The 22460-nt window shown below is 42.9% G+C and overlaps 1 protein-coding gene across 1 annotated transcript in view; it reads left to right on the forward strand.

The window, feature by feature from the left end:
* Positions 1–21009, forward strand: part of LOC104954215 (sodium-driven chloride bicarbonate exchanger-like) — a 28408-nt gene extending 7399 nt beyond the window's left edge. The window contains exons 3-25 of the mRNA XM_010781295.1: positions 4118–4199; positions 7574–7717; positions 7859–8000; positions 8294–8454; positions 8830–9018; positions 10810–10898; positions 11132–11289; positions 11430–11517; positions 12134–12280; positions 12823–12923; positions 13789–13963; positions 14376–14509; positions 14658–14903; positions 16288–16393; positions 17113–17158; positions 17434–17549; positions 18301–18414; positions 18590–18751; positions 18846–19097; positions 19377–19445; positions 19534–19707; positions 20147–20269; positions 20919–21009. Coding sequence (XP_010779597.1) covers positions 4118–4199; positions 7574–7717; positions 7859–8000; positions 8294–8454; positions 8830–9018; positions 10810–10898; positions 11132–11289; positions 11430–11517; positions 12134–12280; positions 12823–12923; positions 13789–13963; positions 14376–14509; positions 14658–14903; positions 16288–16393; positions 17113–17158; positions 17434–17549; positions 18301–18414; positions 18590–18751; positions 18846–19097; positions 19377–19445; positions 19534–19707; positions 20147–20269; positions 20919–20987 — 3087 coding nt within the window. The 3' untranslated portion in view covers positions 20988–21009. The remainder of the gene's footprint in view (positions 1–4117; positions 4200–7573; positions 7718–7858; positions 8001–8293; positions 8455–8829; positions 9019–10809; positions 10899–11131; positions 11290–11429; positions 11518–12133; positions 12281–12822; positions 12924–13788; positions 13964–14375; positions 14510–14657; positions 14904–16287; positions 16394–17112; positions 17159–17433; positions 17550–18300; positions 18415–18589; positions 18752–18845; positions 19098–19376; positions 19446–19533; positions 19708–20146; positions 20270–20918) is intronic.
* The last annotated feature ends 1451 nt before the right edge of the window (positions 21010–22460 follow it).

The raw sequence follows: 22460 nt of genomic DNA on the forward strand, positions 1-22460 counted from the left end.
CAATTGTTCAGGGTTTAAGTTTAAAGCAACATGGTGCTCTTTGTTACTAGTCATTGCGGTCTTAGTGAAGCTTCTAAAGCAAAACCACAGCAGAAGTGTTTTATCTTATTTCAAAAGTTATCTATAGTTACTTAAAAGCAGGCCTTAATATTAAAAAATCACTCTCCAATCCACAAAATCCAGATTGGACCCTGTGTTTCATGCAAAGGAAAAACCTAAATCAAACCAAGATCTACACCGACTGTCCTGTATGTATTCTTCCCAGTGCAGGATATGACTCTGAAGCTCTGCTGCATACATCCACAGAGCAATGTGCATTGAATCAAAATCAGATGAAACTCAATGTCAAGGCTTTCAAGGTCATGATGCTCCATTTACCATCGCTGCACCAATGCTAGCACTGTGCACACATACAGTACATGAGCACACACATGCGCTGTTAACTCAGTTTGACATTAGAACATCCTCCGGTCCTCGGTTTGTGAAGCCTTTTGCTCCTCTCCCCCAGTGTGTAGCTCATCCATCCACACTGCTCCGCCCCGTCACACCACTGCCTGCACAGCCCCTGTGTGCATTAGCAGGCCTATGCATGTGCAAAGAATATGTATAATAATACAGAGAAATCAACAACCAGTCAAGAGAAAAGGCTTACTATGAAAACCAATGTATGTTCACGTTATGTTAGAGTGTCTAATCATCATGCCGGTCACATATCTACCCCTCCTCCACCTTTACCATCCTGACTCCCCTGGAGTCTCGGTCACGTGCTCTGTGCTCACGTTCCCCCGAAGCTGTCACCCGCAACCAGCCAACGCAGAAATGTCTGATTTAATTCTCTCCACCACGCAGGAGCCTCCATCACTGATCCCATGGTCGCAGACAAGGTTTTATCGTGCTGTAAACGCTGGCAGATTAATCTTAACCCAGATTGTTGAGCAGGGATGTTTCTCTGTGGGCTGGTCTGGGGTCAGCATCATGAGGTAGAAACCCGTCTATAAATAGTAGCAGCGACCTGCAGGCGGGAAATTCTGGCTCATCTGTCGCAGTGGGCAGGGAAAAGCTTTGTTTCGGACGAAGCAGAAAAGAGCATAGCAACAGGCTAGAATTAATCAGATTGGTCACTTTCTTTGTATTTTATTAGAATACATTTTTACGTTCAATTTGGGGAATTTTTTTCCCAGACATCCTTTCAGATTTTTTCAGAAAATTAATTGATTGGGATGGAAACTGGCAACAGAAAGGTAGGAGTGGAAATAGTGGAAATGTATGAGAAGTATTCAAAAACAACCAAACAAATGGCATATATTTGGACTAAGGATGTTGAATATCTCTGCAACTAAGATGCTAATGCCTTGTAGAGGAGAACATGGTCACTCTGTACACCGTCTGGATGTCAATGGCTACTTTCTCATAACTCACAGTGGGGAGAATACATTTTTTTCTCTTGCCTCTCAGGGCTATTCAGATCATCATGGAGCTTTATTTTGCATACTAGCTGCATATATAGATGTGTGTGTATGTGTAGTTCTCATGGGTCTGGGACAGGGAGTGTAACTGAGACTGAGAGTTTCCCTGGGGAGCTGCAGGGCCAGCCCCCTGCTACTCTCCCACGCTTTCACAACCGATAACATCTCTGTTTTTGTGACTTCCATAAGTACAAACAAAAAGTTTTTAGGAAATGAATTTGTTATTTTGGCCACCCTGGCATACTGATTGTCTATGATTCCTCTCACAGTAGACACAAAGGATTGATTCAGAGGGAATTGTACTGCAGATGCATGGGCGATGACAGAATTACCACATTAGAAAATGTCAGTATTTCAGATGACCATTAACCATCTGCCAGGAGAAATCTATCTAGGCATGTCTATCTACAGGGACTTGATAATGAATTCTCATCTGGGTCTCAGTGTGTGTGTGTGTGTGTGTGTGTGTGTGTGTGTGTGTGTGTGTGTGTGTGTGTGTGTGTGTGTGAGTGTGTGTGGGGAGGGGCTCCATCAGAGTCTGTTAATGTCTCTTTACAGTAAGCCCACCATGTCAGCATCTGTCCACACACTCCTCCGATGCTTTGGCTTCTTTTCTCACATGGTCGTTCGTGTGCGGGGGCGTGTGTTTGTCTGCCTGTGTGTGTCTGTGTGTGTGAGTGTGTGTCTGTTTGTGACAGCGTTCCAGTGTTCTTGCTTAATCTCTCAGGATCAGAGATTGATGGCCAGCATCAGCCAACTTTAGCTTGTCACAACACAGAATGCAACATGTCTCATGTTTTGGCAATATTTGCTATATCACTCACGCTGTAGAAGGTCCATTTGAAAAGCAGGATTTTTTATATTTCTATAATATTCTTTTTTACAGTAGCAAATAACTGCAGATGCAAAATTTAGACTGAAAGAATATGATTATTTTATTTGACCAATAACATTTCTGTATACTTGTTCTTTTAACAATGAGCTAATGACTAAGGAATTAGCAAGCTGTGAACATGCTAGGGCTAGTAAGTCTAGTTTTATGTTCAGAACGGATATTGATCATGTGTTATACAGTTTCCGACAGATGGATTGTGTTCATGTGCATGACTTACTAAAGCAGCCATGTGTGAATTTATTTCAATACAGCACGGTTACTTCGATAACCCTGCTATATTCCAACGTTTTCCTGCTCATTACATGATTGCTAATCGCTTATTTGAAGATCAAGCCTTGTTTCAAACACATTTATCAGACTAACTTATCAGAGTCAGATTGAATGCATATATAGGACACATGTATGCAGAAGTGTTCATGATGTTCAGTATTTTTGAACTCCATATTGATTCCATTCAGGAACTAGGCCATCCGTGTGTATGTGGGGGAAGCCAACAACGATCATCCCTCAATCACATTTTTATTTAGATTGCAAGGAGAGCATTCACAGCTCTACAATAAAAAAAATATTTGACCCATTTAAAATAGTGAAACCATGGAAAATCAATAGTTGGTGATCAATGTACGTTGTCTGTCAGGCTGCCCTACAGAAATCAATGCATGGGAAACACTGATAAAGTTGGGGGTGCCTTTAACATGTTATGTAATGTCACTAATTGTGTGAAGTAATGTCACTAATTGTGTGAAGTAATGTCACTAATTGTGTGAAGTCTCGATCTGGTGTATATGTTTAAGCTTGTGTCTGATGATCAAAAAGCTTAGTTGAGCTTAGTGCTTTGTCATGATCTCATCAGAAAAAAATGAACGAAGGCTCGCTGATTCTACATTCGTAGATGTTTTACATCAAGGCCCTCTGTACCGCATTATGTCTTATTGTCAGTAGTAGATCGTGTCAGGCTTCACAGACAATAGGGGTGTAAAATGGAAGAAAAGTAATATTTTTTCAGTACAGTACTCTGATTTTTACATGCAAAGGAAATGCCAGGCTTGGGCAAACTCTCTTCCGCAGTGTCCACGCGGCAGCGTGCGTTGAAGCTTCAACGCTTCTGCCCATTCACTTTGAATGGGGTGAAGTCACGCTTTGCTGAACTGCATTGTGGTTCCGTCGCTTCGCTTTGCTCGCGTTTGCTCGCTTCGACGGATTCATCAGCCAATCAAATCATTCATTTCTCAAGGTCAGTGCTATCTATAGCGTGGAGTAAGAAAAGCAGTATGCCTCCATTTGCACCAGCCACCAGCCTGTACTCCAGCATCTGCTGCTCCACTTCCTTAGACATCTCCCCTGCCAGAGGCGTGGGTGGTGGAGATTCACACCATTTAATGCTTACGCACAGTGATGCATCCTTTGTTAGCCATGACACAAACACAGTGTAATCTGGCAATTTGGCTTTTTCTATATTGCAATTGGGTGCCTTTTGTTGCCATGGTGAAAGTTGCTTGAAGTTATGATGCCGAGCTGTGTGTATCATCTTATCACGAGGCGCGGCGTGTGTGTGTGGGAGTGGGGGGGTGGTCTTATGTAATAGCATTAATGAAATATAGATTTTACTTCAGTGTGGACAAATGCTCCTTACACAGGGATCTCCTGTGAAGATACCAATATTAGGGAATGTGCTTATATTCATTATTAACTCTAAGTGATGTGGCCGTTACACGCAAAGTGTTCACACCTATTTTGTTTGTGTCTCTTTTTCCAGAGAGCTGATGAGGAGGCAGTGGTGGACCGTGGGGGCACGCGCTCCATGCTCAACACCAACTTTGAGAAGGAAGAACTCGAAGGTAACACCATAAGTGATCATTAATATTAACATTACACAATTAATTATACATCTTTTTGGAGAAGATAATAGAAAATAGGCACCCGAGGGAATCCTGTATTGTAAGGGGACTCATAATAGAGTGCCCCTTCAATGAAACACATCACTATAACACTTACAAAAAAGCTTTAGTGTGAGTATCTGTCGTCGTTTGGAGGTGTATTTTTATTTATGTAAATTGATAGAACATTACAATATAATTGTAGTCAAGCAATAGCAGTAAACATATCCAAAATTACTGACAGCCGAGATACTGATGGCGGGAAACTTGTCTGTCTACCTGTCCAAATCACTAAATGGAAATGAGGTTTTGATGAAAGTGTGCGGGCTTTTGTCTCTTTGTGTGTTTGCATCAGCATTTCATCCGTCCTAAAAGAGACAGATTTCTACACCAACAGCATTCTGAATTGACCCAACGTGCTAAAAAAGGTTTTTTGAAAGGTACTTTGGGAAACAGGGAATCACAAAGAGAGCAAATATAGGCAAGGTGAGCTTAGGAAAAGTGGGAACACTTACTTATTTTTCACTAGAAAAAAACTCTAGATGATAAAGTAAGGTGATTTATATATGTGTAACTTTGTATAAGAGGGGAACATTTTATTTGTACGAATTAGATCACACATTTTTGTGTAAGTCAAGCGGTAGAAAGGAGGGAATAAAACATCTATTATAGAGAGATTTGGTTCCCCCGTCAGTATCCACTGTATTTTTGTTGCCAGGCAACGTCCTCATAGGAAGCCGGCAAAGCTGTCAGTCTTTGATTCTGACGGTGTCGGCGAGATGGGCTTTCATCTCAAGGACTCCTCATCCTCGAATGATGGTTTCCATAATGACTATCCCTCTATCTGCTGCTGTGGTAACGCTGACTCTGCGTCAGCAGGAGAGCAGCTCCTCTGAAGTGATCTCGCTCACACACTCAGACCCTTTCAGCCCCTTCAACACTCATTCTGATACACCCTTATATTCGGGATAAAAGTAAGAGGTAAGCAGGACATCAAGAACAAAAACAACTTTACATTTTTATTGAAAATAAAAAAGGAACATGAAATTGGGCAACATTTTCATCCGTTATTTTACACATACAGAATGTTGTTCATTTTCACTCAATACAACATTAACCGTCCTGATGCCCCAAATACTCGCTAGAGCAACACATATGGATTAATCTGCTGCTAAAATGAGTCCTCAACAAATCAAACGGAACAAGCATAGCCCAGTAACTGTAACTATGAGGATTCATTTAGAGCAATGATTGTTCTGCAATGTCAGAGCCGCGTATCTAGACCCAGTCGTGTGAGGAGAAAGCCCAGCCAATCAGAACGGATGTATTCTGTGGCCCTGAAAGCAGTGTATTCATGAATACACACAAAGACTTAAAGACATGGAATAGCAGCGCGTCACACACCGCTGCATGAATGCAAGGCTTGACTGACGGAAAAAAAGAGAAAACATTGTGTGACATCAGTAGTGGTTCAGGCCTGGAGGAGGCGAGCTATTTATAAGTCATGAGCTCTAGTGCTCCGTTTCCCTCACATACCTGCTACTTCCTGTCTGCTGGAATCTGCTTTACGGTGAAACTTGCTTCATGTGCAAAGTCAGTTTTACCTCTACTTCCGACATACATTATTTAAACACTGCTAACAGCAATCTGCTCTGCCTGAATGCGTCTCCAGTAGACTGAGTAAAATACACTTTCAAACTGCAAATACATTTTAACACACGGTTAGTTTTACCGCTACGTTCTGTGAGACCTCACTTAACCTCTGTCCTGGAATCCTACTGATGAAAGACGAGTGAGTCTCCTTTCAATCGCTGTGATGCCAGAGTGCTCTCAGGTGATTCACGTTATGTCTGTGCATTCATCTGATTACTGCCCTATGATGGGGTTTGTCTCCAAGAACAGTTTAAGGAATTCATGTGGGATTTTACCTCCTCATAATAAATGAAAATATACAAAATAAGTCACAATAATAAACAGAATAAGCTCATTTATTTCTAAAACCTGCACAAGCCGCACACCCTCCACAAATGGCTTTACTTGAGCTAGGATTTAAATTTGAGAGGGTTCCCTAATGTTTGTGTAAATAAGATTATGTTCAAGGGATTTGAGTTTAGTTTTTAGAAGTGAACAGGACACCATAATGTCAGAGTTTTTCTTTTACCAAAACAAACAAGCAAAACTCAACTATAAAAAAGCAATACAAGTGTGTCTTAGTTCTGTAAAACTCAAACTAATTGAGGGATATTCACATGTCCCCTGTCACATGTGAATATTAAACCTTTCATTATATTACAGAATAATAAATCAGAGAATATCTGTATAACTCGATGTAACATGATTGAGCTGCCTGGACCTTAGCAGTGAAGATGGATTAAAAAGAGATCAAAGTTAATTATAGACTTCCTTGTCATTTTGGTTTCTTCCTTGTAAAATGATGGTAAAGCCGGGAGCTAATTAATAATCCTCTGATGTAGCTGTCAAGCATCAAACTGCCCTTGGTGTCACATTACGCCAGGGGCAGAGGCATCTCATATGGTGCAGGAGAACGAGGCGTTCAATAGTCCTGTCTGTGTCCGGCCACTGAGACGAGGGCCGGCGGGAACAAGCAGCAGCGGGGCAGCTTGACCGCAATAAAGGTGAAGAGGAAGTCAGCTCGCATTATCTATGTGTGCACGCACAGAGAAAGGCCCTTGTGCTCACACGGTACAATATCCTTCCACAGTCCCAGTCTCATTATCTGCTCTGTATTGATTTAAAATTAAAATCTGTAAAAGTCCTCAAATTACAAGATCCATTTCAGCCTCCTTAAAGAGGACAATGGTTCTATTCAAGCCCAGGAGGGCCCGGAGAAAGCAGTTGGCGTGCTATTACCTTTTGCTGAGTTTCCCAACATTTATTACAATGCCTACATTTTGGTTTGCTTCGAGGTACTGAGTAACCGCATTCCGTCTGTGACCCGTTTTGTTCTGTCGCCCGCATGGCTTCATACCATTTACAAATGACCTCATTCATCCGGTTCCCTATTAGCAATGGGTTTGAATCTGAAATATTGCCAATTTTGCAAAAGATCTGGCCTCGTCTTGTTGGTCAACCCTCCTCTCACAAAGTCTTCAGTAAAATCTGAATCTTGCTACTCTGGTGTGCAACTATGCTGTTGCTGAGTCAAGGTGAAAATGCCCCCCCCATTGTTGGCTACTTCACTGATTCTGTATGGGTCTTAAAAAACGTCAAAGAATGAATCTATGACATTGTAAAAAGACGGGAAACATCAAACTAGTCTTGAGTTTGAAGGACAGACCGTAGAGTCTCACATTGTCTGGTGCATGTTTCTCCAGGTCACCGCACTCTCTACATCGGGGTTCACGTTCCTCTGGGCAGGAGGTCGCACCGACGTCACCGTCACCATGGACACAAACACAGGAAGAGGTCCAAGGAGAGGGACTCTACAACTGATGATGGAAGAGAATCTCCGTCTCACAGTAGGTCTTAAAATGGACTAAAGTAAACTCCGAACAAGTTCCACCAAATGCACATCATGTTCTATTTTCCTGTTTCATATCTGTCCTGTCGCCTTCGACCGCTCCTTTATCTGTCTCCACACACTTTCCCATTTACTATAGCAGACACACCAGCTCAGAGGGTGCAGTTCCTGTTGGGGACAGAGGATGCCGATGAGGAACACATTCCTCATGCCCTGTTTACGGAGCTAGACGAAATCTGCCTCAGGGAGGGTGAGGACGCAGAATGGAAAGAGACAGCCAGGTACACCACTGCAGTCGGCCCCATGGGCTACAGCTGGCCAGATGTGCCGATTCTCCTCTGTTGCACCTGGGAGTTTGATCTTGTTTACTTCTGACTGCAACTTTTTTCACCAAGCTGTTGTTACAGTATATAACCATTCCTCCCAGGATGTCCAAACTTAATATCAAAGCATACTCTATACACATTCTCTACAATGTCAATCAAAAGGCTCATTATAGTGTTTGGAACTGATACTTTTTTTTTTACTTCTATCAAATATAAACTTATGATTTATTTATATGTGATGTGTGCAGGTGGCTCAAGTTTGAGGAGGATGTTGAGGACGGTGGTGAGCGGTGGAGTAAACCCTACGTAGCCACTCTGTCTCTACACAGCCTTTTTGAGCTTCGTAGCTGCATCATGAACGGCACCGTGATGCTGGACATGAGGGCCAACTCGCTGGAGGAGATCGCAGGTGAACACTTACAATAATTGAAAATGTTCCATGGTATTGTGTAGCTCAGTGGTTAAAACTATAAACTGCCTTCTCTCTACTTACTTTTGGCAGCAGAGCATTATAACGAGTAAACGGAAGTTCACAAAGACAGTGTTTTCATTTTTGAGGGCAGCAAAGTGTGTTAATCTGATTGTGGGAAAAACTGTGCTGCTGAATAGATCTGGTGAACATAGCCGAGTTTGTGACGATGTTATCAGCTTCAGTGGGTCTGAGTGGGTTTTAGTGGGAATAATCAGCGTAGTAGGTGCACACTCCATTAGACTTTGTGAATTTGAAATGAACTGTTTAAAGATTAATGTGGAAACCCACATGTGTATACTTTTAACCTTTCAGATATGGTTCTGGATCAGCACGAGCTGTCAGGTCCTGTAGGTCCAGAAGCCAGGAGGAGGATCCGCGAGGCTCTGCTCAAACAGCACCACCACCAAAACCACAAGAAACTGGCCAACCGCATACCCATCGTACGCTCCTTCGCTGATATCGGCAAGAAGCAATCTGAGCCTCATTCCATGGACAAGAATGGTGAGCACACACACTGCAGTCTTTTCATCACCCTGTTATATTCTCAGCTTTTCCCAACATATATGTTGATGTATGTAAAAACATACAGTATTTCTGTATGCATAATGTTGTAATCCTTTCCATGCTTTTTCAATTTTTGTTCATTTGTGACTTTTATTGCTGTTTGATCTCATTTTCTCCTCTTGTGTGTTTCTCCATGTGTGTGTGTGTGTGTGTGTGTGTGTTGTCCTCTGCTGTATTTGCATGTGTGTGCCCGTGTGTCATTCATTCAAGCAGTGAATGGCCTCTATTATGAAACGGTAACATCTCCCAATCGTATGCTTGAATTCCCCGATATTACTCCACCAAGAAAGGCCTTTTCCTGTTTGGCACGGCCAGGGTGTATGTGTTGCGTGTCATGTCTGTCCTCCCCTCCATCACATTTGAGTTCCTCCAGCAGCCATGGCAACATGACCCCAGACACGCCCTTTGGCAATCCCAACAACAAACGCCTTAGTGTTCTTCAGGCCGTTGCACAAGGCTACTGTCCCATCGCACATGAAGACACAGAGCAGGAAATCTGCACAGGCAACCAAAGCTCATGCTTAACACTAAAGCTTAGTTAGCTATACTACCAATAGAATAAACAAGTACACATTAAAGTGGAGAGCATCATCGTGAGAGGTTAGAAATGGGGATGCAGTGAAGAAAAGAGAGGAAACACGGTCCTTCAATTCTATTTTTGGAACTTAAAAGTGAAGCAATAAGAATAAAAGCACACAAATGCACACAGTTTTTTGTTCTTCCAAAGAAAAAAGGGGCATGTGCAGCGTGCCAGTTTTCATGATAATGCTCTCCACTTCCTGTCATTGTGAATGTTTAATGACTAAAACCATAAGAGATGTGTGACTCACGCTCTCCACTCATAACAGTGACTAATTACTAATAGTGTTAGCTCCTTGCTTAAAATCCATGTTGTGACTTTAAAAACAAGAAATAGCTTATAACCTTTATTTTGCTGCCTTTGGGATTGACATTTAAAGAAACAGTTAACAGTGTGTGGAAATATGTTTATTCACTTTCTTGCAAATAGTTTGTCATACTATGTCATCTCTATTTTGTTTCCACTCCCAGCCATCCAGGTTAGTTGAGCTAACCAGCTGCTGGCTGTACTGTAGTCTCATTATAAAACCAACAGCTATGAAAGTTGTATCAATCTTCCAGACTAAATCTCTGTAGGAAAGTGTTTTTGGAATATGCCTTTAGTGTTGCACAATTCCTTTAGTGGCAGTAGCATCACTCCTAGCTGACACAGGTGACGGTTTGAGCAAACCACATGTTTCACAAGTGCTGGGATTTGCTCAAACAGCTGTAACTGGTGCATTCACTTCACACTATTTTAAAGGAGCAATCTTTGACTTTTTAAATAAAACCTTTTTGTTGATACACACATTCAAAATCGGAAGTTAAAGATTGTACCTTATTTAGTTTAGTAACCTTGAAAGATAAGCCTAAGGTTTAGCTATAATCACTATCCACTGCGCCAGTGAGCACTCATCAGACTCATATTAAGCTAACTCACCAGGTACACTCTGAAACCATGTACAATATTATCTTTTGTCACTGGGGCTGAACCTTTTCATCAATCAAGGTCCAGCTCCCAAAACAAAAGGGTCCACTGTTGTATCATATTGTTCAGAGAATGTAACTGTACCTCACTCACTGGGGACCTTTGTGTGGGAAAGAAGTATTTTGATAGGCTGCACCTCCGTGAAAATTGACATGATGTTGCTTTGGTGCTCTTCCTCACAGGCCAAACAGTCTCACCTCAGTCCCAGTCGACTAACAATGATGGCAAACAGGACGTGAGCAGAGAAAACAGTGCTGTGGACTTCAGCAAGGTGAGCTCCCAGACCCACCGCTGATCCTGCTGTTTATCTACGGGCACTGATATCTGAGCACATAACTAGTCCTGTATATTTAACCGATTGGGTTACAGGTGAAAGGAATTTAACAGGAGTAAAGCTTGTTTTCTTTTGTTGTTTGGGGTCAGATCCAGGTTGTATTTCGGAATTGTATTCAGCACAAAATATTGGTCTTAGGATACTGTTATTGTTTTCTTTCCGTCTCACAGATTGACCTCCACTTCATGAAGAAGATCCCTCCCGGTGCTGAGGCGTCTAACGTCCTAGTGGGGGAGCTGGAATTCTTAGAGCGCCCCGTGGTGGCCTTTGTCCGCCTGTCCCCTGCTGTGCTGCTCAACGGCCTGGCTGAGGTTCCCATCACTACAAGGTTTTACGCTTACTGATGGGAAAAGCACTTCTCTCTGTATTCTGTATCGCTTCTGGATAGATGAGCTGATAATCCCCTGAATGCTTCCTCAGAAAAGGATTTGACTTTTACTCAAACCTGTTGTCCTTTGTGTTGCACAGGTTTCTTTTCATCCTGCTAGGCCCTTTGGGAAAAGGTCCACAGTATCATGAAATTGGCCGGTCTATTGCTACACTCATGACTGACGAGGTGAGGCCTAAGTACAACACTTTTTAATAAAACCATGTAAACATATGTACAATAACAACAATCCAACTTACTTGAGCCTTTAGGGCTGAGGAGACACTTGTCTTGGTGCCCCATAAACATTTAAATAGACAGCATTTTTAGTATTAGTGATTTTGGATCCCTGCCAAGCTGTCTTGTAAAATAGGTTTTTTCACTATCAAATAAATTAATCTGTAAACATAAATGAATAGTTTATTTTTTGAATGTTATAAATGGCATTAAGGCAGTTTGAGTAGTAGAGAAACAGTCCTATGAATCAAAAGTCCCCTTACCAGCTCTAGTGACCTGATCTTTGACCTCTGTTAGAAGCAGGGAAATCCTTAAGGGATCAGCAGAGTGTGACATGCAAACAGCGACAGGATTTCCCACAGTGACCATCATACGAGCCAGATGTTGCTATTTTTTTTTCCTTTTACAACCGTCCGGTGCGATGTTTGAAAATAGACGTGTATCCAAGTCAGCCTACCTCATACAGTACAATGCAGTATATTCTGAATATTTCATGTTGTTTTGTTGTGGAGATATGGACTTTCTGTAAATATACTGAAGAAATGAACTCCCTTCATTTGCTCCACAGATTTTCCATGATGTTGCTTACAAGGCCAAAGACAGGAATGACCTGGTGGCAGGCATCGATGAGTTTCTGGACCAGGTGACAGTGTTACCTCCTGGAGAGTGGGACCCCTCCATCAGAATAGAACCTCCCAAAAACGTGCCCTCTCAGGTAAACCAATGACAGTACATAACAAACCATTTGTTGCACACCTTTATGGACGTAACATAAGGTAAATAGGATGAATGTTTTCAAATTGAAGGAATCATCTGCAGCAAAACAATTAGAGTTATATACCACTGTTATGTCATGATGTGCCCGAGTCCCCTTTGCGACGCACTGCCTTCTGAGAACTATTTAAACATCTGCGTTCACCCTATTATCTACTGCGTTGTACTCTGTGCTTTGATGCCGCTCCCCAGGGTTCTGCTCTCAATCCTCTCACACACAATTTTCCTACATTTGTTAATTTTACCGACTTTGAAAATTCGCCATCTTGTTTGGAAGAGCTACCTAACAGAAAGCTGCTTGGGGATGAAAAAGTAGTTTTTCTTTTCCTCTCTGTGCAATTCGATTGTTGTGCTGATGAACTCTGTATCAGAAACAGCTACATTTATGAATAAGAGATCATCTGGTGGCAACAAATGTAAGACTATTATTGTTCCTACGATCCAGTCACAGACAGTTGACTGACAGTGATCCTAACCATGCAGGAAAAGCGAAAGATTCCCCCTCTTCCCAACGGAGTGACAGATCTTGGAGAGTCGGAGGACCACGGAGGACACGGTGGGCCTGAGCTGCAGCGCACTGGGAGGTAAGTGTTAGATAGAGACATTGTGATTGGACAGCCTCGAGCTCTTGAAGCTCCTCTTCCCCCCCCCCGTCTTCCTGTCGCCTGATAGCTGCCTCCCTGTCCCCAAACTATAAATATAGCCCTCTTAGAGGCAGACTACTCTACTGGTGCATTATCATTCCTCATGCTTTAATGCAACAAAGACCTTTTAAGATTTAAATAAAGGTTTTACAGATGAAAAAAAATCATGTTGTCATTACCTAGAAATCATCTAATGACAGGCAGGAGATTTTTGACCTTCAACTTGGATCAATAAAATGACGTGTGAGACGATAAGTGTATATCTTTGTAGTTTAATAGCACATGAGTGAGTGATGTGCTGCTGGGCTGTGGTACGGTGCATTACAGGCTCTTACTCCAGTTAACATTGTCCGGAAGCTCATTCTCGGCTATCAAACCCCACCAAATCCCTCCCGGGACATTGCTCTACTGCCTCAGACTGGAACAAGCAAACTGTCCCACCCACTGTTTCCATGGCAACCGCCTCCTGCTTCTTAACACGGTCCCGGCTCGCTGCAGCACGAGAGCCTACTCAGTGTGGTTGAGAGTCTTTTAAAGATAGATGCATGAGTCACAGGTTATCAGCATTGTAAATGTAGGTCAGAGGGGGCCTGGCACACCAAATAGAAGGTCCTATTCTATCTTCACACAGTTCATTTCCAAAAGAAGCAATACAAGCAGATGACCTCCTTATTCCAAAACCCCCAAAATAGTGAGAAAAATGTCCCATTGCAGCAAAAACACTATGTATCATTCAGTTTTGCATTGTGTTGATTTTATGTTTGATTACGAGCGGTTATTTCATGACTTCCCTGTTCCACCACAGGCTTTTTGGAGGGTTGTTCTTGGACATTAAACGGAAGGCCCCTCATTACCTTTCCGACTTCAAAGATGCCATCAGCCTGCAGTGTCTGGCCTCCTTCCTCTTTCTCTACTGCGCCTGCATGTCACCCGTCATCACCTTTGGAGGACTCCTGGGGGAGGCCACAGAGGGACGGGTGGTAAGAAACAACATCTTCATTGATTATTTTTCTCTTAGAACTTGAACCCTTTCACAGCTTGTTTTCACATTCTTGAAAATAATTGTAACATTTTGTTTGACTAAAAAAGTCCTGTTAATTATACTTATGGTTAAAAAAACAAAACAGAATAGTTCTATTATTTAATTAACAAATTGAGCATTAAACACAAAGAGAATAATAGTTGCATTTTAAATCCAGATATTAACTGATCCTCTCCTACAACTAACTCATACAGTGTATCTCTGAGTGATGGGTTTATCACACAAGTTGACAAAGCCATTCTAGCGTTAACATTTTGCTCAAAGCTCTGCGCTCTTTAGGCACTATGTTTTTCTCCGTGAAGTAACAATGTAAAGCAGTTGAATCAGTCTATTATTTCCTGTTTTCCCAGAGTGCTATCGAGTCCCTGTTTGGGGCTTCCATGACTGGAATCGCCTACTCTATTTTCGCGGGGCAGCCGCTCACCATCCTGGGCAGCACTGGGCCTGTGCTTGTCTTTGAGAAAATCCTCTTCAAGTTCTGCGCGTATGTCATCTTCATTTTCCCTTTTCAGTGCAAATTGTGTTTGTTTAAAAGTAGAATCCTTCTGTGTTTGCTTTTCTGCTTGAGTTAAGATGCCATATCTAATAGCTTGTGCCTTCACTCACTGTGTGTTTCTGTCCGTCTGTCTCAGTGAGTATGGCCTCTCCTACCTCTCCCTGAGGGCCTGTATTGGCCTGTGGACAGCCTTCTTCTGTCTGCTGCTGGTGGCCACGGATGCCAGCTCGCTCGTCTGCTACATCACTCGCTTCACTGAGGAAGCTTTTGCTGCACTGATCTGCATCATCTTCATCTACGAGGCTCTGGAGAAGCTGCTCCACCTGGGGACGCATTACCCCATCAATAAACACAACAACCTGCAGACTCTCACTCAGTACTCGTAAGTTCTGTTTTGAAAGGGCTGCTTTTCTTGATGGTGCAGATCATTTGGAAAAAGATCAACAAAGTTTTTATTATCCAGTCCGACCCCTTGAAGCTGGAATGATGCTGTCATCGTTGCATGCACATTGACCCGGAGCACATGAAAGTGTTTTGCAGCATCATCACGACAGATGGTGTAGTTGTGTTGTTCAGTTTCTCTGTAATGGGTTTTGCTTGATGGTGAATAAATCCCATGTTGAGAGTGTGTCAGGAGCATCATGCATTATCCCAACACATAAGCTGGCTTGTGGTGATGTTAGGCCAAGAGCTCCTTCTGTGCTTCTCTATTCTGGTGAAGTGGACAGCAGGGGATGCTGACCTTTTTACTTTTGTAAAACGCCAGCAAAATAACATGTCAGAAGTGTTTTGAAGAGGGCATCAAATGATCTGTTTCCATTCGGCCTTTTGATTTATCCGTCCATTATTTTATAGATTATGTAGGTATTATAGCTTTAAATGATTTAAAACAATTATAAATGTCAGTGATACGGATTACAGATAACTAACACAGCAGAGGAAAACACATGTCAGTATGTATTAGGGCTGCTCGATTATGGCAAAAATCATAATCTCGATCATTTGGGTCAATAATTGATATCACGATTATTAAAAACGACTATCCATTTACTTTGAAAACATCAATTTATTGAAACATTTTTTTGTACAGTATGTTTTTAACACTTGATTACCCTGAACTTTAAGTATAATTCAACTGATAAACCAAAAAAAAAATATACGATTAATTGAGCAGCCCTAGTATGTATGAATGTTCTCTAATTGTATCTATAGCTCATTAGGTTTTTTTTAGTGCCTTGGGCTTGATCAAATAATCCCTGTTACTGCAGGTCTGTGGATTGCTTTCTTAAAGTGACCCTGAAATGTTGGTGGTGATCAGAGCCAGGCCATTTCCCAGCTAAAGACCAAACCTAAGCCATTGAAAGTGACGAGACATATCAGCCCAGTAATGCCCAAACCACTTTTTGGGTTTATTGTAATCATAAATGATCCTCCAGAGAAGAATGACAGGGTTGTTTCTCAGCTGAGGAATGTCCTGCTTGGTCACTGTTCTTGGAAGGATGCGTTCACAGGATCATAATTAAAAAGAAAAGAGGGGAAAGGGCGTATCAAATTCATACCGATATCACCCTTAGAATCCAGAATGATTCTTATATCAGATGCGTGTCCCAAACTGTCCCATGGTCCTCAATGATGTCCCCTTTCTCTAAAAGAACCTAGTTTGAATTTGCTTGTTTCTTTTGTTTGTTGTTTTTTGTCTTTACGATTCATTTTTTTTAAATTTCAGATTATAATATCCACCTTGTCCTCTCAAATATCCTCCATAGGTGTGCGTGTGTGGAGCCCATAAACCCCAGCAATGACACTCTGCAGTTCTGGGAAGAGAAAAACATCACAGTCTCGCAGGTCAACTGGACCATGCTGGAGGTCAAGGTAAGGAACCCTTGACATTTGGAGAAAATAATATCAAAACAACTGCACATATATAATGCATTCATTACTTAATGGGCCCACGAGACACAGGACCAGCCCCCCCTGTCTTTTAGATACTACATTTCACTCCGAGACACATGATCTGTTTCTGTCTGCTGTTAACAAAGAGCAGTCAAAGTGTGATCTCGAGTGGAGGGGAGAAAAAACACCAACACAGACAGAAATATCCCATCTGATAACACTTCCTTTCCCAGCCTTTGATTAACACACTAACATAAAAACTGCCAGTCTTTGGCACAGTGTCGCGTCTCCCACACTTAGCTTCATCAGGAAGCGTCAGAAGTCTAGGTGAGGATTAAAAACATGTGGGAAGGATTTCACAGTGCACATCTAGACGTGCAGAATGGACATGGATATAAACTGTGAAGAGTAGATTCGTGCCGGTGGCGTAATGCTGCGTCACTCCTACACACGCTTGTAGATGTGGAGCAAATGTTTTTAAAGGCTGTTGGGATTGAATGCAAATGGGTGAGTCATGTACTATACGGACATTTAAAGCAGAACAATTAATAAACTATTACTGGAAGTTGTTCACTAATTCACCACTGACACCATCATCGCCCATTATCTCCCCTGTCAGTTTAATTGGCCTCATTAACGCTGATTATTATCCCCACCATCATCATCATCATCATCACCATCTCCTCTGTGGCCAGTAGGAGTGCGAGATGTTTCACGGGGAGTTTGAGGGTACCGCCTGCGGACCCCATGGCCCCTACGTCCCGGACGNTTTAAAGCAGAACAATTAATAAACTATTACTGGAAGTTGTTCACTAATTCACCACTGACACCATCATCGCTCATTATCTCCCCTGTCATTTTAATTGGCCTCATTAACGCTGATTATTATCCCCACCATCATCATCATCATCATCATCATCATCATCATCATCATCATCATCATCATCATCACCATCTCCTCTGTGGCCAGTAGGAGTGCGAGATGTTTCACGGGGAGTTTGAGGGTACCGCCTGCGGACCCCATGGCCCCTACGTCCCGGACGTCCTCTTCTGGTGCGTGGTCCTGTTCTTCTCCACCGTCCTCATGGCCGCATTCCTCAAGGAGTTCAAGACGAGCCGTTACTTCCCCACCAAGGTACGCAGCACACTACATTTCTCTGAGTGATTCATAAATACACAGACACATTACATCTTTAAGAGGACGGTCTCTCCTCAAGTGTATGACCTGCTTTTACATTTGTTGCACTCCTCCATTAACTTTTCCCTGGTATTACTCTGAAATTGGGTTTCTTGCCCGCTGTCATTTTAGATAATGCTGCCATCTATTGGTTGTATTTTTCCACAGCAAAAATCCTGCAGTCTGTGTGGCATTTCTATGTGTGCAATATCTATGATTCATGACACTCATGAGCCAATGTGTGGCGTGATCTCTGCAAACCAATCCACAGTATGCAGGCGCCGCCTTGTGGTGATGAATATATGCTGTCGTCTGCAACACCACTGCTTAATGCTTTTTGGCTCCCAGTGCATTTAATTGAACAGAGCAATGTTCAATACTTTATAAACAATATTCTTAGTCAGGCATTGAAGCAGACCAAGAAGTACAGTATATAGACACAACACTTGTTTGAACATTAAAGCGTGTAAACATGTCATGATAGGGCCCCTTTAAATGACCAAAACAAGTTGGAACTAGCATTGGGCTAAACTTTGTATTCATTCTGACAATAGAGAAATAAAAATGAACAAAACAAATCATTGGGTTTATCAGAACAGAAGTGCCGTGTTCTGGCTATTGGCTTCTTGTTTTGCTCCTGAGTATTCTTTACAATATGTGTGTGTAGCACGGGCTTTGTGTGAAGACTGTGCCTCTCTGTTCCCTGCAGGTGCGCGCCATCATCAGTGACTTTGCTGTGTTCCTCACCATCCTGACTATGGTTCTTGTAGATTACGCCCTGGGGATCCCCTCACCTAAATTACAGGTCCCCAGCAAGTTCAAAGTAAGTCCAAATGACAGCTTGTGTATGCATTGATATCTCCTTCTTTAGATCTGGAATATAAAAAGGCACGAAAACAATGTAACTTGTTTTGTAGGAGATCCAAAATGTATCTCAGGAGGCTTGTAGAACAACAAATAGTCTCTACATTTAATCACATACCTTTCCCTCTCTCCAGCCCACCAGGGATGATCGTGGCTGGTTGATAAACCCTGTGGGGCCCAACCCCTGGTGGACCACCATCATCACCTTCCTCCCTGCTCTCCTCTGCACCATCCTCATTTTCATGGACCAGCAGATCACAGCCGTCATCATCAACAGGAAGGAGCACAAACTAAAGGTATTTCAAAACTATAACAGACTTTAGAGAGCTTCATTGGTTATTATGACCTCTGCTAAATCTGAACCCAACTGTCCTTGTCCCGTCCGTGCAGAAAGGCTGTGGCTACCACCTGGACCTGTTTGTGGTGGGGGTGATGCTGGGGGTGTGCTCGGTGATGGGCCTGCCGTGGTTCGTGGCAGCCACCGTGCTCTCCATCTCCCACGTGAACAGCCTGAAGCTGGAGTCGGAGTGCTCGGCCCCCGGAGAGCAGCCCAAGTTCCTGGGCATCCGAGAGCAGCGCTTCACCGGCCTCATGATCTTCACCCTGATGGGCTGCTCCGTCTTCATGACCTCTGTGCTAAAGGTCAGGGGAGAAACACACAAATATACTACATAGTGACAAATACAGTACCAACACAAAACAGCACTAATATTGTATTTTCTATCAAGATGAAAATGTCATAAAATTAGGGGTAAGAATATGTTTATGATAATAATCTCTTTATATAAATAAAAACGTTCCTAAAGTTGACTCTTAATATTGCCCCTCTCTCCTGGCTCCATAATATATCATTGTGTTTACTACAATTGATTTAAACACCATCTTAACAAGTGTATAAGAGAAATATCCTTCTGTCTCTAGTTCATCCCCATGCCTGTGCTGTACGGAGTCTTCCTCTACATGGGGGCTTCCTCCCTCAGAGGCATTCAGGTGAGCTGGGAATACTGCATGCTGGTATTTTGTCAGAAGAAGTCATTGGGAAAAGAAGCAGGGTGATTTCTTGTTTGTATCTGTGCAGTTCTTTGACCGTCTGAGGCTGTTCGGCATGCCGGCCAAACATCAGCCAGACTTCATCTACCTTCGGCACGTCCCTCTGAGGAAGGTGCACCTCTTCACCATCGTCCAGCTCACCTGCTTGGTCCTGCTCTGGGTCATCAAGACCTCCAAGGCGGCCATCGTCTTCCCCATGATGGTAACAGCAGTGTGTTTTTGTATGCATGCAAGTTCCAATAAATTCATGTCAAAACACTCGATAACAAGCAAAAGTAAAGTATAATTACTACAAAATTGTACTTAATCAGAATCAGAATCAGAATATCTTTATTAGTCCCACAGAGCAGTTTAATGTTACATATGTTAAATATGTGACATGCATTTAAAAAATAGTACTAAGTTATGATATAATAAAAAATATATATAATTTTTTTTTAAAAGTTACATAATTATAAAAATACACATCCTGTAACAGTTCTTAGGATTTAGCAGCCAGGTATATATTACACAATTATTAACGGCATCTATATATATTGCACATCTAGCACATATTGCACATAGGTGGTCCTTGTCACTTTCCACTGTATGCATGTATAGTATACTTCTGTCTGATTGACACGTGTGTTTCTGTGGATCAGGTCTTGGCTCTGGTGTTTATCCGGAAGCTGCTGGATCTCATGTTCACCAAGAGAGAGCTGAGCTGGCTGGATGATCTGATGCCCGAGTGGAAGAAGAAGAAACTAGAGGACGCAGACGAAGAGGTGCAGTGATAGACTACAGCAGGGCTATTCAATTGGCGGCTCTGGGGTGATATTTACTGGCCCTTTGAGTATAATGTTAAAAAGTAACTGTACTTAAAAGATTTTTGGGCCAGTGCCTTTATTCCAGAGAGGGTGTTAAATTGAGAGATAGAGGGGAAGACATTGCCTGAAAACTTCGGGGGGCTCGGGTTTCCAACCCACCTACTAGCTACTGTAGTGACAACTCCTGTCATGTATTGCATCTCTGCGTGAATGATTAGATAATTTCACCTTAATTAAATCAAATGAAATGATGTTGATGTTTAAATTAGCTTCACATGTAGGCCTACTGAGTTCTGAACTTGCCATTTAGATCTATAAAGGCCTTGGGGCTATGTTGTTTGATTTAATTAAACAGTAATGCACTCCACTATGCTGTTGTAGTATTTACTGTATCCGAAGCTCTTAATATGATTGATCATATTTCAAGCCATCTTTTTTCCGGCCCCTTTCCATCAACCGGCCTCCATTCCAAACTAATTGAATAGCCCTGGACTACAGCACAGATGATCCAATGCCAATTCTGATGACTTAACCCTTCCACCACTGCAGTGGAAGGAGCTTCTATTCATGCAGGGTTCCCCTTTTCTTCTTGTGTTTCTTTCATCAGGAGGAGCACAGTATTATTGCAGAGGAAGAAGGCATTGTACAAGTGCCAATGGAGGGACACCTCAAGTAAGTCATTTCATTGCATTTAACCCACTAATCACATGTCGTGAAAATGTTTTAAGACTTGGAGTAGTTTCTTATTTTGTTTAATAAGCATATTCTCTTTCTTTTTCTAATATCAGGAGATTGATACCACTTTTAGGCGGGAAAGAACAAAACAGCAGATAACCCCTGAATTGGGTTACCTTGTGCTAGATTCAGGCTAGCTGTTTCAAGTCAATATGCTAAGCTAGGCTAACAATCTTCTGGCTGTATCTGTATATTCATTGTACATATTGTATGTATGGTCTGTCAGTGGCTGAGTCAGTAGGGGCTTGGACTGTGAGCCGTAGGGTCGCCGGTTCAAGTCCCCGACCAGACCTAAATATCGAGTGTGGACTTCTACTTGGAGAGGTCCCAGTTCACCTCCTGCCCTGCCTTGGTGCCCTTGAGCAAGGCACCGAAAATCCCCCTTCCCCCCTCACTCCCATTGCTCCCCGGGCGCTGTACAATAGCTGCCCACTGCTCCTAGTACTAGACTCCTGGTACTAGACTCCTGGTACTAGGATGGGTTAAAAGCAGAGAACACATGTGTGCTGTGTGCTCTGCATGTGTGACCATTAAAGAGGGTTTCATCCCTCCCAATTCTATAAGAGTCATTTCAACATTCTTTTCTTTGTCTCTGCAAGAAAGAAAGTACAAATATTGTTTTAAAACCTTAAAACTGGGGAACAGCTTCTGTTCTGCAGCTGTCACTCCATAAGCAAAGTTACTTTACAGAGCTCATGGTTGTGGCACCCAAGGCGCTGCTCCAGAAGGTTGGTGACTTCATCCTCGAGGTTGACGGCTGCTCCATCTCCCCATCTCCTGAAGCCCGCAACCTGGGTGTCATCCTCGACTCCACCCTCTCCTTCCACTCCCACGTCAAGTCTGTGACCAAATCGGCCTTCTTTCCATCTAAGGCAGAGGGAAGGACATTGCAAGACTACCCGACCCGTCACTCCTCCGGAGTCGGTTTTGCCGAAACCCTAGTCGCAGTGCGTTTGTCACCTCCGTTGGACTATGCAAACGGTCTCCTGTTTTGGGGTTCCAACAAACCCTGGACAGGCTCCAGTATCGTTCCAAAACTGTGCTGCTAGGGTACTCCCAATACACAGCCGTGGCAGCACATCACTCCCACCCTCATCCTGGTTGCCGGTCAAGTCCGATATCATTCAAAATCCTTCTCCTTAGCCTACAAGCTCCTCCATGGCCCATCGCCCCCCATACCTATCGGCAATCCTTCACACCAACATGCCCTCCCCGGCAAACTGCGGTCTTCGACTATGGCCTGCGTTACCAACTACCACCCGCACCAACTGCGACCTTCGGGGACAGAGCTTCAGTGTGGCGGACCCCCACCCTCGTAGAACGCTCTCCCGTGCGGAATCCGCAACATCCCCACGGCTTGACGCCTTCAAGGGCCCTCAACAACCATCTTTGTTCACCGCAGAATAGACGCCTC

This window comes from Notothenia coriiceps, unplaced genomic scaffold (genome assembly GCF_000735185.1).
Source record: "Notothenia coriiceps isolate Sejong01 unplaced genomic scaffold, NC01 NC01_scaffold00000492, whole genome shotgun sequence".
Taxonomy (NCBI): Eukaryota; Metazoa; Chordata; class Actinopteri; order Perciformes; family Nototheniidae; genus Notothenia; species Notothenia coriiceps.